This window comes from Monodon monoceros, unplaced genomic scaffold (assembly GCF_005190385.1).
Source record: "Monodon monoceros isolate NGI ecotype Baffin Bay Population unplaced genomic scaffold, NGI_Narwhal_1 Super_Scaffold_9, whole genome shotgun sequence".
Classification (NCBI taxonomy): domain Eukaryota; kingdom Metazoa; phylum Chordata; class Mammalia; order Artiodactyla; family Monodontidae; genus Monodon; species Monodon monoceros.
The window spans coordinates 53,985,750-54,004,197 of NW_021703786.1; the positions used below are offsets into that span (position 1 = coordinate 53,985,750).

General features: G+C 54.2%; 2 protein-coding genes across 6 annotated transcripts in view; one reads left to right on the plus strand and one right to left on the minus strand.

The window, feature by feature from the left end:
• The window catches only part of NOS2 (nitric oxide synthase 2), a 44,543-nt gene extending 38,434 nt beyond the window's left edge, over positions 1-6,109 (plus strand). The window contains exon 27 of the mRNA XM_029211004.1: positions 4,740-6,109. Within this exon, the coding sequence (XP_029066837.1) occupies positions 4,740-4,754 (15 nt within the window). The 3' untranslated portion in view covers positions 4,755-6,109. The remainder of the gene's footprint in view (positions 1-4,739) is intronic.
• LGALS9 (galectin 9) lies at positions 439-18,135 on the minus strand. 5 transcript variants are annotated; one of them, XM_029211006.1, is made up of 11 exons: positions 17,979-18,133; positions 11,631-11,722; positions 8,914-9,115; positions 7,984-8,094; positions 6,430-6,525; positions 4,786-4,821; positions 4,190-4,240; positions 3,506-3,547; positions 2,951-3,039; positions 2,691-2,853; positions 439-899 (listed from the first exon to the last, which is right to left on the minus strand). In XM_029211006.1, exons 1-11 carry the CDS (start codon positions 18,015-18,017, stop codon positions 753-755), a joined length of 1,068 nt encoding a protein of 355 aa, XP_029066839.1. In that variant the 5' UTR covers positions 18,018-18,133; the 3' UTR covers positions 439-752. The 5 variants fall into 5 exon arrangements, with proteins under 5 accessions (XP_029066839.1, XP_029066838.1, XP_029066842.1 ...); XM_029211005.1 differs by having other exon boundaries at positions 3,506-3,550; XM_029211009.1 differs by lacking the exon at positions 6,430-6,525.
• Between the last annotated feature and the right edge of the window lie 313 nt (positions 18,136-18,448).

The following is an 18,448-nucleotide window of genomic DNA, read 5'->3' on the forward strand; positions in this document are numbered from 1 at the left end:
CCTGGCTCAGTGACTGGCAGAACCCCGCACGCTGAATCTCTTTCTCCCACACACACCCTGACCCCTGACACCAGGGGACCCACAGCAGAAGCACACAAACAGGCCACTCTTCCGAGTCGGCTTCTCGGGAGCCCAGCCCAGCCCTTGGCCCATCTCAGAAGCATGGGGCCATTTCCTGGGTTCACCTCCATCACCAAGCTTCCTGCGTCAGCGATGCCTGTCCAAGAGGCCTGAGCTTTCTCCCACACCCTTGTGGGGTTTGTGGAGGACCCGCTGGCAGCAGGCCCAGAGGTCAGGAACCACCCGCTGATCCAAGTGAGCCCGTGCTCTCTCCCCCCTCTTCCCTCAGCCTGGACCTCCCCGATTCCAGAGACTCCAGAAGGTTTCCAAACTCAGTTACCAAACCACGGCCATCCCAGGCACACGTGCCGACAAGCATTGTTCTTTCTTTCTTTATTCGAAGGACACTGGGAAAGGGGAGAGCCCCCTGCTGAGGAGGCTCCTGTCCGTTGGTGGGGACCAGTGGGGTGTCATCAGGGTAGCTTTCCGGGAGGAGGAGAGGTTAAAGATTGGAGGAAGGGGAGGGGCGGAGGATACAGCCTCCTACGTGAGTGACAGCTAGCGGCATGGGACGAGGTGGACTTGGCCGGAAGCAGAGCCAGCCAAGGACGTGGTCTCTCCAGCAAAGCTCAGGATCCGGGGCAGGTGGGGGTGATGAGCAGAGCCAGACAGCAGCCCAGGGCAGGGCTGGCCTATGTCTGCACGTGGGTCAGCTGGATGTCGCCCCCCACCTCCAGGCTGTTGATGGCGGGCAGGTTCTTCAGGCGGTGGTAGTATTCACACAGGTGCTGGCCATCCACAGCCAACTTGAGGCAGGAGCCTTCACACATGATCCACACCTGGACGAGAGGCCCCGGCATCTGTACCCCGCCTGGACTGTCCTCAAAGCCAAAGGCAGCCTCACGTCTGCCTCCCTCCTTCCCACCTTCCCCAAACGTTAGTTAAGCAAGACCCACACCTGCATTCGAGCCACACCGAAGGATTCACTCTTCCCCGAACACGCCTCATGCTCTCCTTCCCTGTGCTTTTACATATTCTGTTCCTCCCCCCAGAATACCCGTCCCCCTGGGCTCCCCGCTCTGCACACCTTGTCCGCGTGGATCACTGCTACTCCGCCTTCAGGACTCACCCTCCTGCAGCCAGCCTTCCCGGCCTTTCCCCAACTCCTGAGCCCCTCCTAGCTGTCAGGCGCCGCCCTCAGGCTGTGTCCCGCACCCCTATCCTTACCCTCTGGCTGGACCCTGAGCCTCTAGGGACACAAATGCTGGCCTGTATCATCCATGCCCCTAGGACCCGGCACACAGGAGTGCTGGGCGTCTGCACCCCTGCTGCGGCAGCCTCCTAACTTGTCTCTTCCACCCCGACATTCTCCCAGAGGCGGTGGCAGCACAGCTGTTAAAATACCATCGTCCCCATCACATAGCTAACAGCAGCAGCAGAGTCACGGCGCACCGGGCAATGTCCTAAGCGTGTCACAGACTCGATTTCATTTCCTTCTTCCATCTCTGTGAGATCAATGTTACTAGCAGTCCCATATTTTAGATAAGGGAACGGAGGCACAGAGCTGTTAAGACACTTGCTCAAGGTCACACAGCTATCAAAGTATCTTGCTCTCTGGCTTGAAACACACCAACACCCTGGGCTAAAATCCACAATCCATGACCCACAAGGCCCTACATCGGTCATTTTCAACCCTGGGTGAGGAGTATTAGGGCGTATTTAAAAATACGGGTGTCCAGGCTCACCCTCTCGTGGGCCTGGGGTGGGACCAGGCATTGCTTTTTCTTTTTCAAGCTCTCAGGTGATTTGAGTACGTAGTCAGGGCCGAGAACCCAGCTCTGTGTCGTCCGGGCCGCCAGCAGTGCCACCCGCCACCTCCCCATCCTCGCTCTCCCAGAAGCCCCGGGGCCTCCTGCTTCCTAGACAGGCCACGACCATGACCCTCTGCCTCGGCGATAATATCAGCTCCCTCTGCTGCCCCTTAGATTTTTTGCAAGGTGGCCTCCTCCTACCACTGAGGTCCCGCCTGCGCTGGGGCCTCCTCCAAGGTCTGCCCCCACCTAAGGAAGCATGGCCCCTGCCCAGGGCTCACTTATTTCTTATTCTACTTTGCCCTCCACGTAGTACCCATTGCTGTTCTGCAGCGATCTGTCCGTACATTTGTTTCCTTGTTCCTCCCCGACCTTGATTGTAAACTCCATGGGGGCAGGACCTGGACTGTTTCCTCATTGCCCCCCAGTACCTGGGGTACTTGCTGCTCAAAGTGGGCCTGGATGAAATAGCTGATAAATGACTGTTGAATGAATGAGTGAGTGAGTGAGTGAATGGATGACACCTCATTCTTGAGTTCGACTTGGCACTGATTGGCTGTGTGACCTTAGCAAGTAACCGGCACGTGTGAGTTAGTCTCATCTGTAACAGCAGGTGGTACCTGCCACCTGCCTTATGTGGGACAGTGACAGTAAAATGATAGTAGCAGTAACTTGGGGAACACTTTCCCCTCTTCTGGGCCCTGTCCTCACCCCAGAGGCGTCAGCTCCTGTCTCGATCAAGGTGCCCCCAGATGACCTCCACCCGCTACTCCACTGCCCCTCGAGAGCCCCTCCCAGCTCGGGGCTGCAGCATCTCACCGAGAAGCTCTGGCCTCGGAAGAAGGGCATCTGTCGGGGCAGGCTTCGCTCCTCACACCCCCAGCAGCTGTTGATTTGCGTGTTGCGGACCACGGCATTCTCATCGAAGCGGGGGTTCAGGTGGAAGGCGATGTCTCTCCCGGAACACAGGTTGATGTAGAACCTGGGGATGGGCCGCTCCCATGGACTCTCTGCCCCGAGCTGGGGGAATGGCCCGAATGACCTTGGGGTGTCTCTTCTCCCCAGGAACCCTGTCTTACCTCTGAGCACTGGGCAGGATGGTACCCGACACCATGATGCTCTTGGAGGGGTACAGCCCACCGGGGATAGAGGTGAAGAAAGGTATCGGCTGTGGGGAGGAGGGGGCAGGTCAGACGGCAGCGGCCAGAGCAGCCGCCACTGCAAGAGAAACTTCATGACAACTTCTGTGCATTTGGACTGTCAGTCGACGACTTAACTGTGCTGTATCTTCAAGAAAGAACTCCATGGCATCTTTACTTGGCTCAGTAAATGGCAAAGGAAAACTTTCCAGCATTCCTCAAATTAACGGGCATTTACTATCATGAAAAGAGCTTTGGCTGGACACAAAGGATGCTTGGGCTGAGAAGGGAAGACCGTGTAATATGCTCATGGTGAAGGGACGATTTTCAAGGTGAAAGCCCCTTTCCTAAGTCTTCTAAGTTACCTGGAAGTTTCCAGAACTTCAGTTTACTAAGGGACTGCTTTTCATTTTGTAAGCTGCCCTCCCCTCTTCCCCTACCCCAACCCTGCACAACACAAACCAGAACTCCACCCCTCCCAGAGAAACCACTTACATAGGTTGGGTTGGGATATGCCATGGGTGGGATCATGGGATTCTGCTGAAAAGAGATCGGGAAATTCAGTACAGGAGTGTGCGCACACGCGCACGCACACACACACACGCCCTTGCACGTTCTAGAGGCGATGCTCCAATGGGAGACTGAGGTCGTGAGGCTTCAGGCGTTGGATTCTCCCAGTCACCTTCCTCCCCATGTCAGCCTTGGCAGGACTCCTGCTGTGTTCCTGGATCCCATCATGGTCACCTGCCCCTCAACCCCTCCAAGGGCAGCCCCACTGACTCCAGGCCCCCCGTGTGCTTTGCACTGGCACAGGAGGAGGAGAAGCAGCCTCAGCCTGTGATCAGCAGTGACATCCTGGGGGCTTGTCCTCAGGATGGAGGGTCTCATATCCAGATACTGGGACCACTGCACTCCCCTCTCAGGGACAGAAGGACCAGTTTTCCTGTTGGTCCCTAGGGTCCTATTTCTTGGGTCGTTGGGTAAATCCAGCCTGATCCAGAATCTCTACTGTCCCAAGGAGAGTTTTACGTGCGTTTCTCCTAAGCAGAGGGCCCAGCCCCAAATGTCCCCATCTTCCTTGCTAAACTGCTTTCTTCCTGACTCTGCGCCTAGAGAATTCACTCCTTGGGAAAGGGGCACGTGGTGGGGCTGTGAGCTGACCAGAGCGTTCAGACTTACAGGGAACATCTGTCCAGGGGTGCTCTGCACCGTGTGGATGATGGTCTGAGTCTGGAAGAAAGAAGCCCCATTATAACCGGCTCTCACCGGTGTGAAGACTGCCACCTGCCACCAGAGGGCACCACTTAACACACTCCTCTTAGGTGAGGTCATCTTGAGCTAGTAACCAGCCCCATCAGCCTGACCAGACGCCCCAAAATTGGCAGGTAGAGGTGTTTCTTCTCTGGAGAAGAAACATGGCTGCATTTGTGGCCTGTGGCCTGCATCTTTCTCAGGGGAATCTCTCTAGCACAGCCTCGCTTTGCAGAAGGAAGAAGTGAACGTGGGGCCTTGGTGTCCTGTGGCTGCCCACAGAGTGGCAGGGCCTTGAGCAAACCAGCGGCCACTGGGGCTCCTTCCCGATTCATCAGGGCCAGCCACCCCTCCCCGCACCCCGAACTCCCACCATCACCCCAGCCGGGCAGATGGCCCAAGGGTCTGGCCTTGGCGGCCCTTCCCTCCAATGGGAGAGGCTCCATGCTTGACTCCGCCTCCTCCTTTTAACCCACAGGAAAAGCCGAAGTGAAGAGATTCCGAAGAGAGAGCAAGACACTTACAATGGGAGCCGAGCCGGCCGGCCAGATCCTTGGAGGCTGAAGGGGATGAGAAACCACAGTGGTGGTTGACACTGGTGCCACACGAGGGTAACACGGCGGCAGAAGCTGTGGTAAGAAATGCCTCCCCACACGCGGCCTCCCTCCTGAGCCTTCTGGGTGCCCAGATTCTCACCCAGCATCCCGGGTACACTGTGGTTATGCAGGGGGGTTGGGGAGGGGGAACATTCCCATTGGCTCCTTCAGAAGGAGAGGAGGGTGTGTCTGATGCAGACCATTTAGCTCCCGGAGGCCAAGCCATTACTCCCGGTGCCACATTTCACCCATAAGGTGAAAACTTACATTGGCCGAAGGCCTGCTGTGTGCCAGGCTCTGGCTTCAAGACTTTACAATGAGGGAGGCATCCTTGCCTCCTATTTTGCCGGTGAGGCAACTAGTCTCAGAAAGGTTAGGCAACTTGCCCGAGCTCACCCAGGTAACAAGAGAGAAAATCCAGATGGTACCCAGTTCTGCTGATTGTATCCACCACACCCTGTCCTCCCCAGGCCAGGGCCAAAGTCGGGCTGTCCTGCAAAGGCTGCCTGCGGCCCCACCAGTCCTGCGTCTGCATGGCAGAAGGCAGGTGCCCCAGCTGCGCCGTGCTGGGCCCGGGGAGGCTGGGTAGAGAGACGGCCTTCCTCCCAGTCCCCGCTGCTCAAGTGGCCAAAGAAAGGGCCAGGCCTGCTCCCCTTCCTGTCCGGGCCCCAGCCTTCACCCGGCAGACTGTTCCTCTCGCAAACCTATTCCACATTCACTAAGCGAGTCCCTACTGCATGCCGGGCACTGTGCAAAATGCTAGGGATACACAAATGAACCAGCTACAATCCCAGCCCACAAAGGGCCTGGTGGGTGTAGGGAAGGAGGGAGGAGAGTGGTGAGGAGACACACATAGACACAATGATAGCAGGACGTGGCGACTGGAATAGCACAGAGATATCCAAAGTCTGTGGTGACTCAGGAGGGCATCCAGCGATCTGCTCCGGGGATGGTGCTCCAGAGGAGTGACACTTAAGGAGAGCTGTGAAGGGCCATTTGGGAGTGGCTGGATGTGGGTGGCAAAGGGTGCTTTCAGCACTGGGACAGCATGTGCAGAAAGCACGGTGGCCTGAGAGAGCCCCAAGTGAGCAGTGGAGGCTGCGTGAGCTTCCTGGGTGAGGGATGAAGCTGGGAGGGAGGCTGGGGCAAGATTGGGGAGGATTCTGCAGGTCCTGCTATCTGGACTTTATCTAGAGGGACTTGGGGCCTTTAGGACTTTAAAGCAAGGGGAGGACGTGATCAGATTTGTGCATAGGAAGGTCACTGTGGTGGGCGAGTGGGGCGTGGGGAACCAGGCCGTGGTCGGAGTGTTGAGGGGGCAGATGGCCTGGACCAAGGCAGTGGCTTTGGGAAGAGAGGTACTGGTGCCCTGGAGAGATAAGGAGAGAAAGGAAGAGCCAAGGACAGCTCCCAGGTCCCCAGCTCTGGGCCCGGGGCTGTGGATGGAGGCAGGGAACCTTTGGGCATGACAGGCCCTGGAGACCCTGGCTGGTGTGCTGGCTGGCCCAGCGTCTCGAGTGCTCTGTCCTTCCTGCTGGCAGCGCAGCCTCCCCAGGCCTCCATTGAACTCACTTTCGGTTTGCGCCCCTTGGGCTTGGGTGGGGAACAGGCAGCCTGGGAGAACCGCACCGTGGAGAAGGCGGGCGGGATGAGAGCTGCGCCGGTGTTCTGTTAAAACAAAAGGTCCCATGGGCTGAAGAGAAGCACTAGCGGAAGAGGGGAAAAGCAGGGGCCACAGGCAAGAGGGAGACAGACAGGCAAGCGGGGGAGCGGGGGTGTCCAGGACGGGCAGAGGGAAGGTTAGGCTCCAGGGAGTGATGGCAGGCTGGCTGTCTCTCTCTCCACCTCCGTCTCTCTCTCCTCTCTCCCCAACCCCACAGGGGGAGTTAGGGAGGGAAGGAATATGAGAGATGAGGACCAAAGAGAAAGGGCCTCATATCTGTCAAGGGCCTGCTGTGTGCCTTCCCATCTCAGGGTACACACTCAAATACCAAAGTGGTGCTGACAGCTCCCAACCAGCGGCCTGGGGCCCTGCAGAATGTGGGCCCAGCATACCCCAATCTTTCCAGTTTTCACAAAAAACCAGAAATCCAGATTACCATGTGCTATCGCCTGACCTTTTTTTTTCTAAACTGTGGTGAAATGCACATAAAATTGACCATCTTAACTATTTTTAAGTGTACAGTTCAGTGACATTAAGTCGACTCCCATAGCTGGGCAACCATCACCACCATCCAGCTCCAGAACTTTTTCACCTTGCAAAACTTCTGCTGAGAGACTTCGCTGGTGGTGCAGTGGTTGAGAATCCGCCTGCCAATGCAGGGGACAGGGGTTCGAGCCCTGGTCCAGGAAGATCCCACATGCCGCGGAGCAACCAAGCCCATGTGCCACAACTACTGAGCCTGCGCTCTAGAGCCCATGTGCCACAACTACTGAAGCCCACGTTCCACAACTACTGAAGCCCGCGCGCCTAGAGCCCCGCTCCATGCAATTAGAGAAGGCCCACGTGCAGCAACAAAGACCCAACGCAGCCATAAATAAGTAAATTAATTAATTAATTAAAACAAAACAAAACAAAAAGCTTCTGCTGACCTTTTAGATGCTGGTAACACATTCAAAAATTTTAAAGCACAGAGAGGGTCAAATAGACCCAGGTGTGGCCCACGCAGGCTGTTCTGTGACCTCTGATGTGTATCGCCTCATTGAACTCACACAAGGACCTATGGGGTAGCAGAGACCCTGCTCCTTCCACAGGTGAGGAAACTGAGGCTGGGAGAGGCGAAGTCACTTGTCTAAGATCCCCCAGCCCATGAGAATGGCAGAGCTGGAGATTTGAGCTGGATTCAGTTTGATTCCCAAACCTCGGGTCTTTCTAGAACCACACAGCCTCCTAACCAGGGTGGGAATGACAGAGATGAGTGGCCTAGGAGCCCGGGAGACTGAAGCAGGTGTCCCAGACAGAGAGCGACACAAGAAGGACAGGACGGGGGAGCCACAGGTGTGTCCCCAGAGCCACCTGGAAAGGAGACTGGCTGGCACTTTGGGGCCCACGCAGCAGGGCCTGGGCACAGTGGACCGGGCCCTGCACCCAGCCCCTGGGGGCGGGTGCCGGGTGGACAGTCTGACCTGAAAGCTGATGTAGGACAGCTGCACGGCGCCCGTGACGCAGATGGTGTTGACGCGGTGGAAGGGCACGCGGTGTGCGTACTGCATGAAGAGGTTCTTGTTCACCATCACCTGCCGAGATGAGTGCATGTTCCAGGAGGGGGTCCCTGGCCAGGTGGGAACTCACCCAAGCTTCTGGGACCCCTGCTTCTAGAAGTTTAGGCCTGTGTCTAGTTTTCACATCCATCCCCTGTAGGTCAGGGGCATCAGCCTTCAGAGCTGCGCCAGCTACAGGAACATGCTTGTGATCCAAAGTGCATCCAAACACCATCCCTACGTGGCTCTGGTTGTTGGCTTTTTAGTTCTTATGATTGTTTGTTTATTGCAGTAGGTTTGTCTTTCTAATCTTAGGTCACCTGGGGTGTTACTGAAATATGCATACAAATGTTCCTGGGGAGCAGAGGAGAGGTGACGTCAGGTTGCATGTTGAGGGGTTGGGAACATCCATGTTCACACAAAGAGGCATAGACACAGATGTACTCACCCCTTCTCCTGTCTCCCCAAGCCCAGAGACACTGCGCTGCTTGCAAAAGCAGTTTGCAATGCCCTGCAAAACTAAGTCATTAATAACACCTGGATAAAGGCTGCAACAATGTAACGAAAACAAATGTTACCAGGGTCCTGGAGTGGAGGAAGGGCAGAGGAACGGAAATAATTTGGACTTTAAAGACCCAGGAGGCCAAAGGGCACCATGGTGACTTATCTAGTGCTTATTTCCGTAGTAAAAGAAGCAACAGGTGCACGTGTAGGTGCAGGTGGAGGTGCGTAAGGAGACTGCATCCTTGCAAGCAACAAAGGTGTTGCTCACGTGACTATTTAAACGCTATTCACTGCGCCTGATAAGGCTGGGGGACAGGCAGCTGAAGGGAAGAGAGGAGAGTTCCTGCTCACCTTGAACTCCGAGCTCTGTACCAGGAAGCAGAGCTCAAAGGGACACCCCCTCTGGAAGGGCATTTGCATCTTCCTTTCCTCAGCCCCCCAGCTTCCTTTCTGCTTCGTGTTGCAGACCACATATCCGCCTTCTTCAAACCGAGGGTTGAAGTGGAAGGCAATGTCATTGTCACTGTGGCCGGTCTGAAAGTTCACAGCAAACCTAGGCCAAGGGAAATCAGACAGTGCTCCCGGTATCCTGGTTTACTACCAAGGGTGGGAACAGCAGGGTCTCACGCCTTTGACTGACATCCATCTGGCATCCTGCCTACAACCTGCGTGGCTGGTTTGTACCCATCCTTAGTTGTTGCCATCTTTTTTGCTCACCTGATTTGCACTTAGTATGTTTTCGAGCAGTTACCACATTTTGCCCTTACAGTGTGATTTTCTAAAAATAAGTAGAAAATGGGTAAAGAAATTTATCCAAGATGGAAGTCGAGAAATGTGCCTAGGAGTGAGAACCTTTTGCACCAAGTGGTCGCTCATTGGAGGCCAGCCCACGTCTGCTCAGTTGAGAGAGAAGAGGACAAATGGGAAGAACACGTGACATTGATGGGACGCCTACAGAGATGGTGTCTAAAGGGGAGGCATAGAATAAACACTAGCCCTCCGGGAGTGGGGACCTCAGTGTGCGCGTCTGTCCCCCTGTAGAGGTTAGCGTGTGTCCACCTGACCTGAGTGAGGTCAGCAAGCCCGGACCCAGACCCCAGCTCTTCACTGTTTGTCATTTGCAATGAACCCACACCTCGCTACCCTCAAGCTGCTGCACCCTGGAAAGGGAGGGACTGCCTTCCTTCGAGGATGATGAACAAGGCGGCCAGGGGAAATCCCCAAGCAAGCAACTCTTTGTTCCCATCTCTCCTCGGAGGAAGCCCCTCACCATCCCAGCTTCCTTTGGGTACAGCCTTGACTCTAAGGTGAGGACTGAAACAAAAGAATCTTCCCAGGGACCTGGCTCACAAAGTGGGCACAATAAATGTTTGTTCCGCCTCTTCCCAGACGGAGCTCACTCATGTCCCCAAACCAAGTTCCAGTCTGAGGTTCTGAGGGTCTCCAGCGAGGAGCCTGTCTCTAACCGCCTTCCCTGAACTCAGCAACAGTGTGGTCCGCAGCCTGCCTCTCGGGGTCACTTTGGTCTCCCCAACAAACACACAGCAGTCAGAGAGCACGCCTCGCTCCCATGTCATGCCCCACAGAGCCAGGCACTGCCCTGCACCCAAGGGTGGCCCTCGATGGACAGAGCCCCTACCTGCATAGCCCCTCCACTTTTTTTTTTTTTTTTTTTTTTGCCGCACAGCTTGCAGCATCTTAGTTCCCCAACCAGGGATCAAGCCTGTGCCCCCTGCAGTGGAAGTGTGGAGTTCCGACCACTGGACCGCCAGGGAAGTCCCCAGAGCCCGTTCTCTTTCTCGGTTACGGGGGTTGTGTCCTAGATGCCGTCCTCAACACCGGAGCACGCCGTGAACCCTCAGCCAGCGGGGCCTGCGGGAAACTGGCCTGGCCCTGAGCCCAACCGCCCTCCCTCTGGGAATACCAAAGGGAAAGGAAGCTCCAAGTGACTCTGGAATGAGAAAATCTAAGTCCCTATTCCTCTTAAAGTGGAGAATAGTGTTTCTGAAATATCTCTGGGTGTAGTTTTCTCTTTGCGGTCCTCCGGCTTCATTCCTGTGTTCCTTTGAAAATTCCTGCCCCAGGGAAGGGAGAGAGCAAAAGCTCCCATTGGAAGGGGGACCCTCGGAGGTAGGGAGAGATTCTATTAGACAGGGTGGGAATAGAAAGCCCTCCTGCATTGGGAGAAAGGGTAGTCAGAGGAAGGGGGAGAGAGAAAGCAATGGAAGTTCAGAGTCGAGGTCTGGGACTCCCATGCTGGCAGAGTTTTGGGGGATCTGGGTGCCTCACTTCCCTCCGAGTGCCCTGGGGGCACTCAGGGCTCTCAAAGTCCCATGGTCAGTGTGGCCATGTCCACCTGGAGGGGAAACAATGGCAGAGGAAGTCATCTAGAATCTAGATGCAGGGGTAGGGCTGGGCCTGGGAGGGGCCTGAAAGGATCCAGGAGGTCCCCAGGCCCCCGAGCCACCCGGACCTCAGCAGAGGTCAGCCAGGGCTGCGTGAGCATCCGAGGACCCTCCTGCCTCTGAGAATACGTGCAAGCTCTTCTCTTGGGAAGCCCCCTTGGGAGCTAGGAGGAGCGCTGGAAACAGCGCTAAGATATTTATTTTTTGAATTGACTTAGCATTTTCCAGAAAAGAGCTTGAAACTGAAAGAGACCAAATTACAACTTTGATGGCAAGTTTAACTATTTCCACGTCAGACCAAGTGAGGGTTCCGAAGTAGGTGAGGGCAGCTATAGGAAATGAAGGAAGGTGATGTTTTTGCAACTCTGGGTCATAGCATACAATGCTCAGTCCTAGAACTTCTGCCTCTGGGCTGGCCTGCTTCCCTCCTTAGACTGGGAGCTCTCATTGGCCCCTCCCCCATCTTTGGGGAGTCTGGTTAATGGTGCCCTGGGCGCTACTGGCAGATGGCAGGAGTGCCGTGCATTGTTGGCAGGGGCCGGGCCCTGCTCATCCCCTGAGCCAGGTGCGGGCAGCTCGGAGGATGCTGGGTGGACCAACCTGAGCTGAGAGCGCCCTGGTTCGCTCAGGGGCAAGGCTGCGAGAAACAACAATTCCAGGTACCTGTTTCCGTTGGAATATATAACGGTCCCATTGATGGTGATCTGAAGTCCGTCCTGGAGACCCCCTTGGATTACCCCAGTGAAGGGGATGACCTGCGGGAGGAGACAGTGGTCAGCGGGCCGGCCTGCTTCTCTCCATCCCCTTCAGCACTTGCTGGGGGCTGGCCTGGGTGTCAGGCCCTGGGCTAGGGGCCAGGTGCAGCTGTGAGCAGGACAGATTGAGGCTCTGCTCCATGGACCTTCCAGGCCTGCAGCGAGGAAGTTACACAGACGTTCTGAGGTTGTGAGAAGGAGATGCCTCCGGCTCTGAGAGGATGTGACAGGGACAGTGTGACAGCTGCTAAGAGGAAGAAGTGGCATGTGCACAGTCCTTAGATGGGAAGGAACCAGGGGAGTGAGGAGGGGGCTGCTGGACCCCAGGCCAGGTTCCTAGCAAAGTCCCCTGGCTGGGGACTCAGGGGGCCCAAGGGACCAAAGAGACCCACCAACCTGTTCCCGAGGATAAACCTTCTGCTCACCTGAGCAGGCCAAGAAGAAGGCATCCTCCCCTCTCCTGCCCATCCCACCCTGAGAACAGTGGTGACCGTGACCTTTGCCCTCCAAGAAAGTGCCTCTTCCCGGGTGCTCTCTGCAACCACGGGGCAGCCCCCTCTTCTATTCCTGCTCCTGGGCTCCCATTCCTTCCCCCAGGCCCTTGGCATCCTCCAAAATCCTAATGTGACATCTCCACCCCTCCTGGGCCGCATGACTTTGTCACATTCTCTTTCCTGAGCCTCTATAAAGGATCCATGGTTACTGTGAGGGATGCCTCATTTTAGAGCCAGGCATACTCCAGATTTAAACCCTAATTTAGCTCCTTGTTAACTTAGCAGCCTTGGGAAGTTTATTTAACTTCTCTTTGCCTCAATTTCCTCATCTGTGAAATAGAGATAAATCCCACCTTCTGAGTGAGATTGATGATTGAGTGACAAAAAGTCTGTGGAAGAGACTGGTACATAGTAGGTTATCTCTATACTGCCCCTCTGCTTCCTTCCACCTTGGTCTCTAATCAAAATTCCTAAATTGCTTATGTCTCAACTTTCAAAGCTTCCTTCCTGAATGCCTTTTATCTAATGTGGTTCTACAAACTGCCTTAAACACAGTTCTATCTCCTAGTCAATTTTCACATTTTTCAAGTTGTTCAAGTCTTTTCTACCTTCTCCTTTAAGTGAATTCCTTACAAAAATTAAATGTGTGGGAAGAGATATGGGGACATATGTATAACTGATTCACTTTGTTATAAAGCAGAAACTAACACACCATTGTAAGATAATTATACTCCAATAAAGATGTTAAAAAAAATTAAATGTGTACAGGAGCCAGGCAGGTGAGGTATATAGGTGAGCTGGCCAGGTAGGGTACAATAGGGAGTGGTAGGGACTGAGGCAAAGTAGACATCATGTTCCTTATCTAAAGAGGCAGTGTCCACTCAGCTGTAACCAGTGATTACCATCCAGGTCCAGTGTTGGCAGAGCTTCCAAGTCTTTAGGAGAAGACCAAAATCTGGAATTTTTTTTCAGTAAAACTTTCTAATTTCTGGGGGAAAAATCCTTTAAAAAGGATTGTAGAAGAGTTCCTTTGTTATAGAGACATATAATGAAATATTTGCAGTGAAATGATATATCTAGATTTGCTTCAAAATAATCCAGAAGTGGAAAGGGAAGTAGGGTTGGGTAGAGATGAAGCAAGATAGGTCATGAGTTGAAACTGAATGACGGGTATATGTTGTTTATGATACTATTCTCTCTAAATTTGCTTTAGCAACGAGTTAAAATAAACACTGTGCAGGCAAACAAAAAACACCCACCAGCCCAGTTCAGTCCTAGCCTATGTCCTTGAATTGTACAACCACTCAGGATCCAGAGAAACCCCTCCTAACTCATGTGCACAGCTTGCCCTGGGAGATAACCTGTAACACCAGGATCCCATTCAGACAGACTCTGCTCTCCATGGACCTTTGGGAAAGGTGTCTCTCGTGGCACCTCAGGTTAGGTCTGAACTCTGCCATTAAATACTTTGGTGACCTTAAGCAAATCACGGCTTCTCTACATCTCTGAGTTCTTTCTGTTGTCTCTGTCCATGCCAGTGATTTTGAGGAAGTAGAATCAGCCTGACACAGTTATAGACCAGCATGCCGTACTTCCTGGAAAAAGAATCCCCTCATTTGTTTGTTGAAGCCTGAAGTTCTCTTAAGAGCCTTTCACACCATCATGACAGACAGGGCTTAAAATGCATACTCCTGGCAAGTGTGGGCCCTTCCCTTAAGCATATTCACACTAACGTATAAAGAACTGAAAGCAGAGTGTGTTGGGATGGGGTCATCAGAGCACAGAAGGAGGCAGAATGGAGGAAGCCATGTGTGGATAATGGGGGCGGGCAGTACAGGTTAATCTTAAGGAAGGATTTCCCCCAAGAAAAGCTTTGTGAGATTTTGTTGTCTTAAATGGTGCCCTCAAATTCTGAAACACAAGATTACTTCATATTGAGTATAATCCTAAAGGCAAGATTATTCACTGCCACATTATAATTGCAAAACATTGGAAAGAGTCCAAAAGTCCACCAAGAAGAAAATGGTGAAATTAATTACGGTATTTCCATACAATGGATTCTATGGAGCCTGAACACGAAGAGTAGAGGAAGAAGGGGACTTTGAGAACTGATACAGAATGATGCCACGTGTATTATTTAAAAAATGGGTTGGGAAGGCTATATACATATATTTACTTACCATGAATAAAACATTTCTGGAAGGATTCAAAGAAACTGCTAACATTGGTTGACTCCAAGGAGGGTATGGTAGACTAAATGATTACCACCCTCCCCTCTGTCCCACCAAAAATGTCTACATTCTAATCCCTGGAAGTTGTGAATATGTTGCTTTACACGGCAAAAGGGATTTTGCATATGTAATTAGGTTGAGGATCTTGAGATGTAGAGGTTATCCTGGATTATCCAGGTGGGCCCAGTGTAGTCACAGGGTCCTCAAAGAGGGAGGCAGAAGAGGAGAATTGGTAGTAGGAGATGTGACAACAGAAGCAAGAAGCTGCTGGCTTTAAAGGAGGAGGAAGGGGCCACAAGCCAACGCAAGCAGGCAGCCTCTGGAAGCTGGAAAAGGCAAGGAAACATTCTCGGACTTCCCTGGTGGCACAGTGGCTAAGAATCCGCCTGCCAATGCAGGGGACACGGGTTTGAGCCCTGGTCCAGGAAGATCCCACATGCTGCGGAGCAACTAAGCCCGTGCGCCGCAACTACTGAGCCCACATGCCACAACTACTAAAGCCTGCGTGCTCTAGGGCCCGTGCTCCACAACAAGAGAAGCCACCGCAGTTAGAAGCCCGTGCACCCAGAAGCCTACGCACCTCAACGAAAAGTAGCCCCCGGCTCACAGCAACTAGAGAAAGCCCACGCGCAGCAACAAAGACCCACTGCAGCCAAAAAAATAAAAAATTAAAAATAAAATGGAACAACCACTTAAAAAAAAAGATGAAAACATTTGAGATTCAACAGTTGCAGAAAAAAAAAAAAAAAGGAAACATTCTCCCCTGAAGCCTCCAAAAGGAAATAGCCTTGCTGACACTTGGATTTTAGAGTTCTGACCTCCAGAACCGTAAGAGAATAAATTTGTATTGTTTTAAGCCTGGCTGGCCAAGGACCCTTCCGTGCATGTATGTGTGTGTGTGTGTGCGTGTATGTATGTGTGTGTGTGTATGTGTGTGTGCGCGCCTGTGCGTGTATGTGCGTGTATGTGTGTGTGCGTGTGCGTGTGACCTCAGCAGGAAACAGCAGCACATGCTTTTGCTTTGTATGACTTAGGAGGATGGATTTTTATGCTGGATTTATGGTCCCACAGCTTGGGCTCACCTTCCAGCTCCCTGTGCTGGCAGCTCTGATGTTGAACAAGTCACTTGACCTGCCTGCACCCCAATTCCCTCTCCGGAACAGTGAGACAATAGCATTGCCAGCCTGGCAGTGTGCTTAAGAGAATTAGGTGAAAGGCTAAGTGGAAAGCCCTTGGCTGGAAGGCCTTGACAATAGCAGCTATCTGCATAAGGATGACTTAATCTTTCTGCTGGATTGCTCTCAGCTCTGGGCTGTGCCTGGAGGCTGAGGATTTTTTCCTCCTCTTCCTATCTGGTCTGGAAAGCAGAGTCAGGCCCTACAGGCCAGAGGGTGGGCAGCCCCCTTCTGGAGGCCCAGTGTCACAGAGGCCACCCAACCACAGCTGACACAGGGGGCTCACCCAGAGGGGGCAGCTTTTAGCCAAAGGGACTGCCGCCCTTCTGGTGGCCAACCTTCCCCGTCTGTGTTATCTTGTTATCCTCACAACGACCCTGGTCATTATTAGCGCCACATTTACAGATGCGGAGATAGGCACAGGAAGGTTGCATAACTTGCCCAAAGCCACACATGCTTTTTACCCATGCTTTTAACCACCACACAGTCTGCTTCTCACGATGAAGCCCAGAACATCCTCGCTCCTGGCTCACCGAGTGTTCCCCTGGACCAAACAGCGAGTCCTGTCCTGACTGTGACACCAGCTGCCCTCCTGGCCCTCTGGGGGCTGGGCCAGATGAGGCCGGCAGGGCGTGGGCGAGGAATAGGGTGGGGGCTCCAGAGGCAGGTCCTGGAGGCGTGCCCTCCTCAGCAGACAGGCAGGGCAGAGGACCTTCCCACTGCATTTTGGAGGAAGTGAGGTCCCAGGTACTCAGGCCAATGGCTGGCCTGGGAGAGGGTGGCTACGTAGGCTGGACGGTGCTCCGGGTGCCTGTGAGGCCTGCACCCAGCCTCTTTCTGGCCTGGACTTCCAAGGCCCTGTTTTGACTCTCTGCTCCCATAGAAGGAGTTTCCTTCTGATTTGAAACCTTTGGCTTTTGAGTCCAAGGGTTAGAAAGTAAAAACACGGTCATCAGAATAATAAAACGTCAGGGCCTGGAAGGGGCTGCGGGTCGCCCATCTGATGGAGCAAGAGGCCCAGGTGACATGTTCTGACCCCGAGGCCATGGTGGAGGCACCCACCTGGTGGCCCAGCTTCCTCCAGCCCCACCCTGGGAGCCCTCACGAGATGGACGGAGTGGCACTTGGACACTGCCCAGAGCAAACAGGCCACGCCGGGGCCCCTGCAGAGGCGGGCTTGGCCTGTTTGCCCCCCAGCAGCTCCCCAGCACCTATTTCCACCCACCCCCGCTCCCCACGAAGGGCTCCGTCAGCCCACCTGCCGGCCTCTTGGGAAGCAGAGGCCGGGAGAGGCTCCTACTGCAGGGTCCGGCCCAGGACACAGTGACCACAGAATCCTCCTGGGCCTGGGCTGCCTCCTGCGGGCCCACGTCCTCCCGCAGTGCTCTCTCTGGGGCACCTCCTTCCTCTGGGGCGGGGGGGGGGGATCAAGACACCTCCCTCCTCGGCCACTTACCATCTGGGGACATTTGACAAATGGCCGCCGCCTCTCTGAGCCTCAGTTTTCCATGTACGACACGGGGATGATGAGGGTTTAAAAAGGCCGCCTGCTACAGGGGCTCCCCAGAGAAAGCAAAAAGGCAGAGAAGCAGCCCTTTGCACCCCACAGTGCAGGGGCAGCCCCGCTCCCCCCCTAACTCCAGAGATGGTCCCTCTCAGACACCCTTGACCTGCCCTGCCTTGTTCACTCACCCCTCAGGGAGCAGACACCTCCTTGGGAGGCCTTCCCTGCTGCCCCCAGACTCGTAACAATTCTAAACACTTCCAGAGCACCCACAGTGGGCCAGACACCATTCAAGCTCTCTCGACGTGCTGCCTCACTTAATCCTTACCTCAGCCCTGGGCAGTGACTTAAGGATTATCCCCATTATACAGATGCAGAAACGGAGGCTCAGAGAGGTAAAGTAACTTGCTTGAGGTCACCCAGCTAGTAAATGGCTGACCCCAGAGAGGCCACCTTCAAGGTAAATGCCCTTCACTGCCGTGCTGGGTTGTTAATCTCCCCAGAAGCCCTGTTTACTTCTCCCTTCATGCAAAAAAAGCCATCACTTTTCTAGTTGTTACTTAGGCCCTTCTTTCCCCCACTGAACACCTAGAACAGGAGAGGCACCCGGAGAGAGCTCAGTAAGCGTTTGTCAGATGCACAAATCCTGGTGATGCTCACCCCCTCCAGCCCTGAACGGCACCAGGGAGATGGGTGCGGAGCAGAAGTTGTGTCAGGGTTGCCCCAGCTGGCATTTCTGCCCTTGTGGTGTTCTCTTTGGGATGCCACCCACTTCCACCTGCACGAGCTGCTTCCTCAGAGCCCCACAGCTGTTTCCCCCTGGCTGAGGCTACCCACGGCCCCGGAACTCACTGGGCTCAGGTAGGGAGGCTGGGCGCCGCCGAAGGCCATCTCTCCACCGTCTCCGTGGCCGCTGCCACTTTGCACACTGACAGGGCAGTCCTCTGCACTGGGGAGGACTTAACAAAGAAATAGAAACCAAAGCAATTTGGCACTTATTCAATGGGGAGGAGCCAGGAGCAAGAGGAAGTGGGTTTAGAGAAAGGGAGAAAGGTAGGTTGCCGAGGGAGGAGAGTGGAGGATGATACTTGGGAGAGGGAAGTGGGTGATCCTCACCCCGTACCCTTTCCCTCCACTCTCCTTCTGCGCTCCACCCGTGACTGAATAGTTCACAGAGGCTCGTGTAGGCTCAGAGATCCTGACCACATTCACACTGCAGCGAGCTACCAGACGACACTATCCGTGAGCGTGTGGCTGTGTCATGAGTGTCCAGAGAACAACGGTGCTGCCTGTGCACGGGTTGGTGGTGGAGCTGGGAAAGC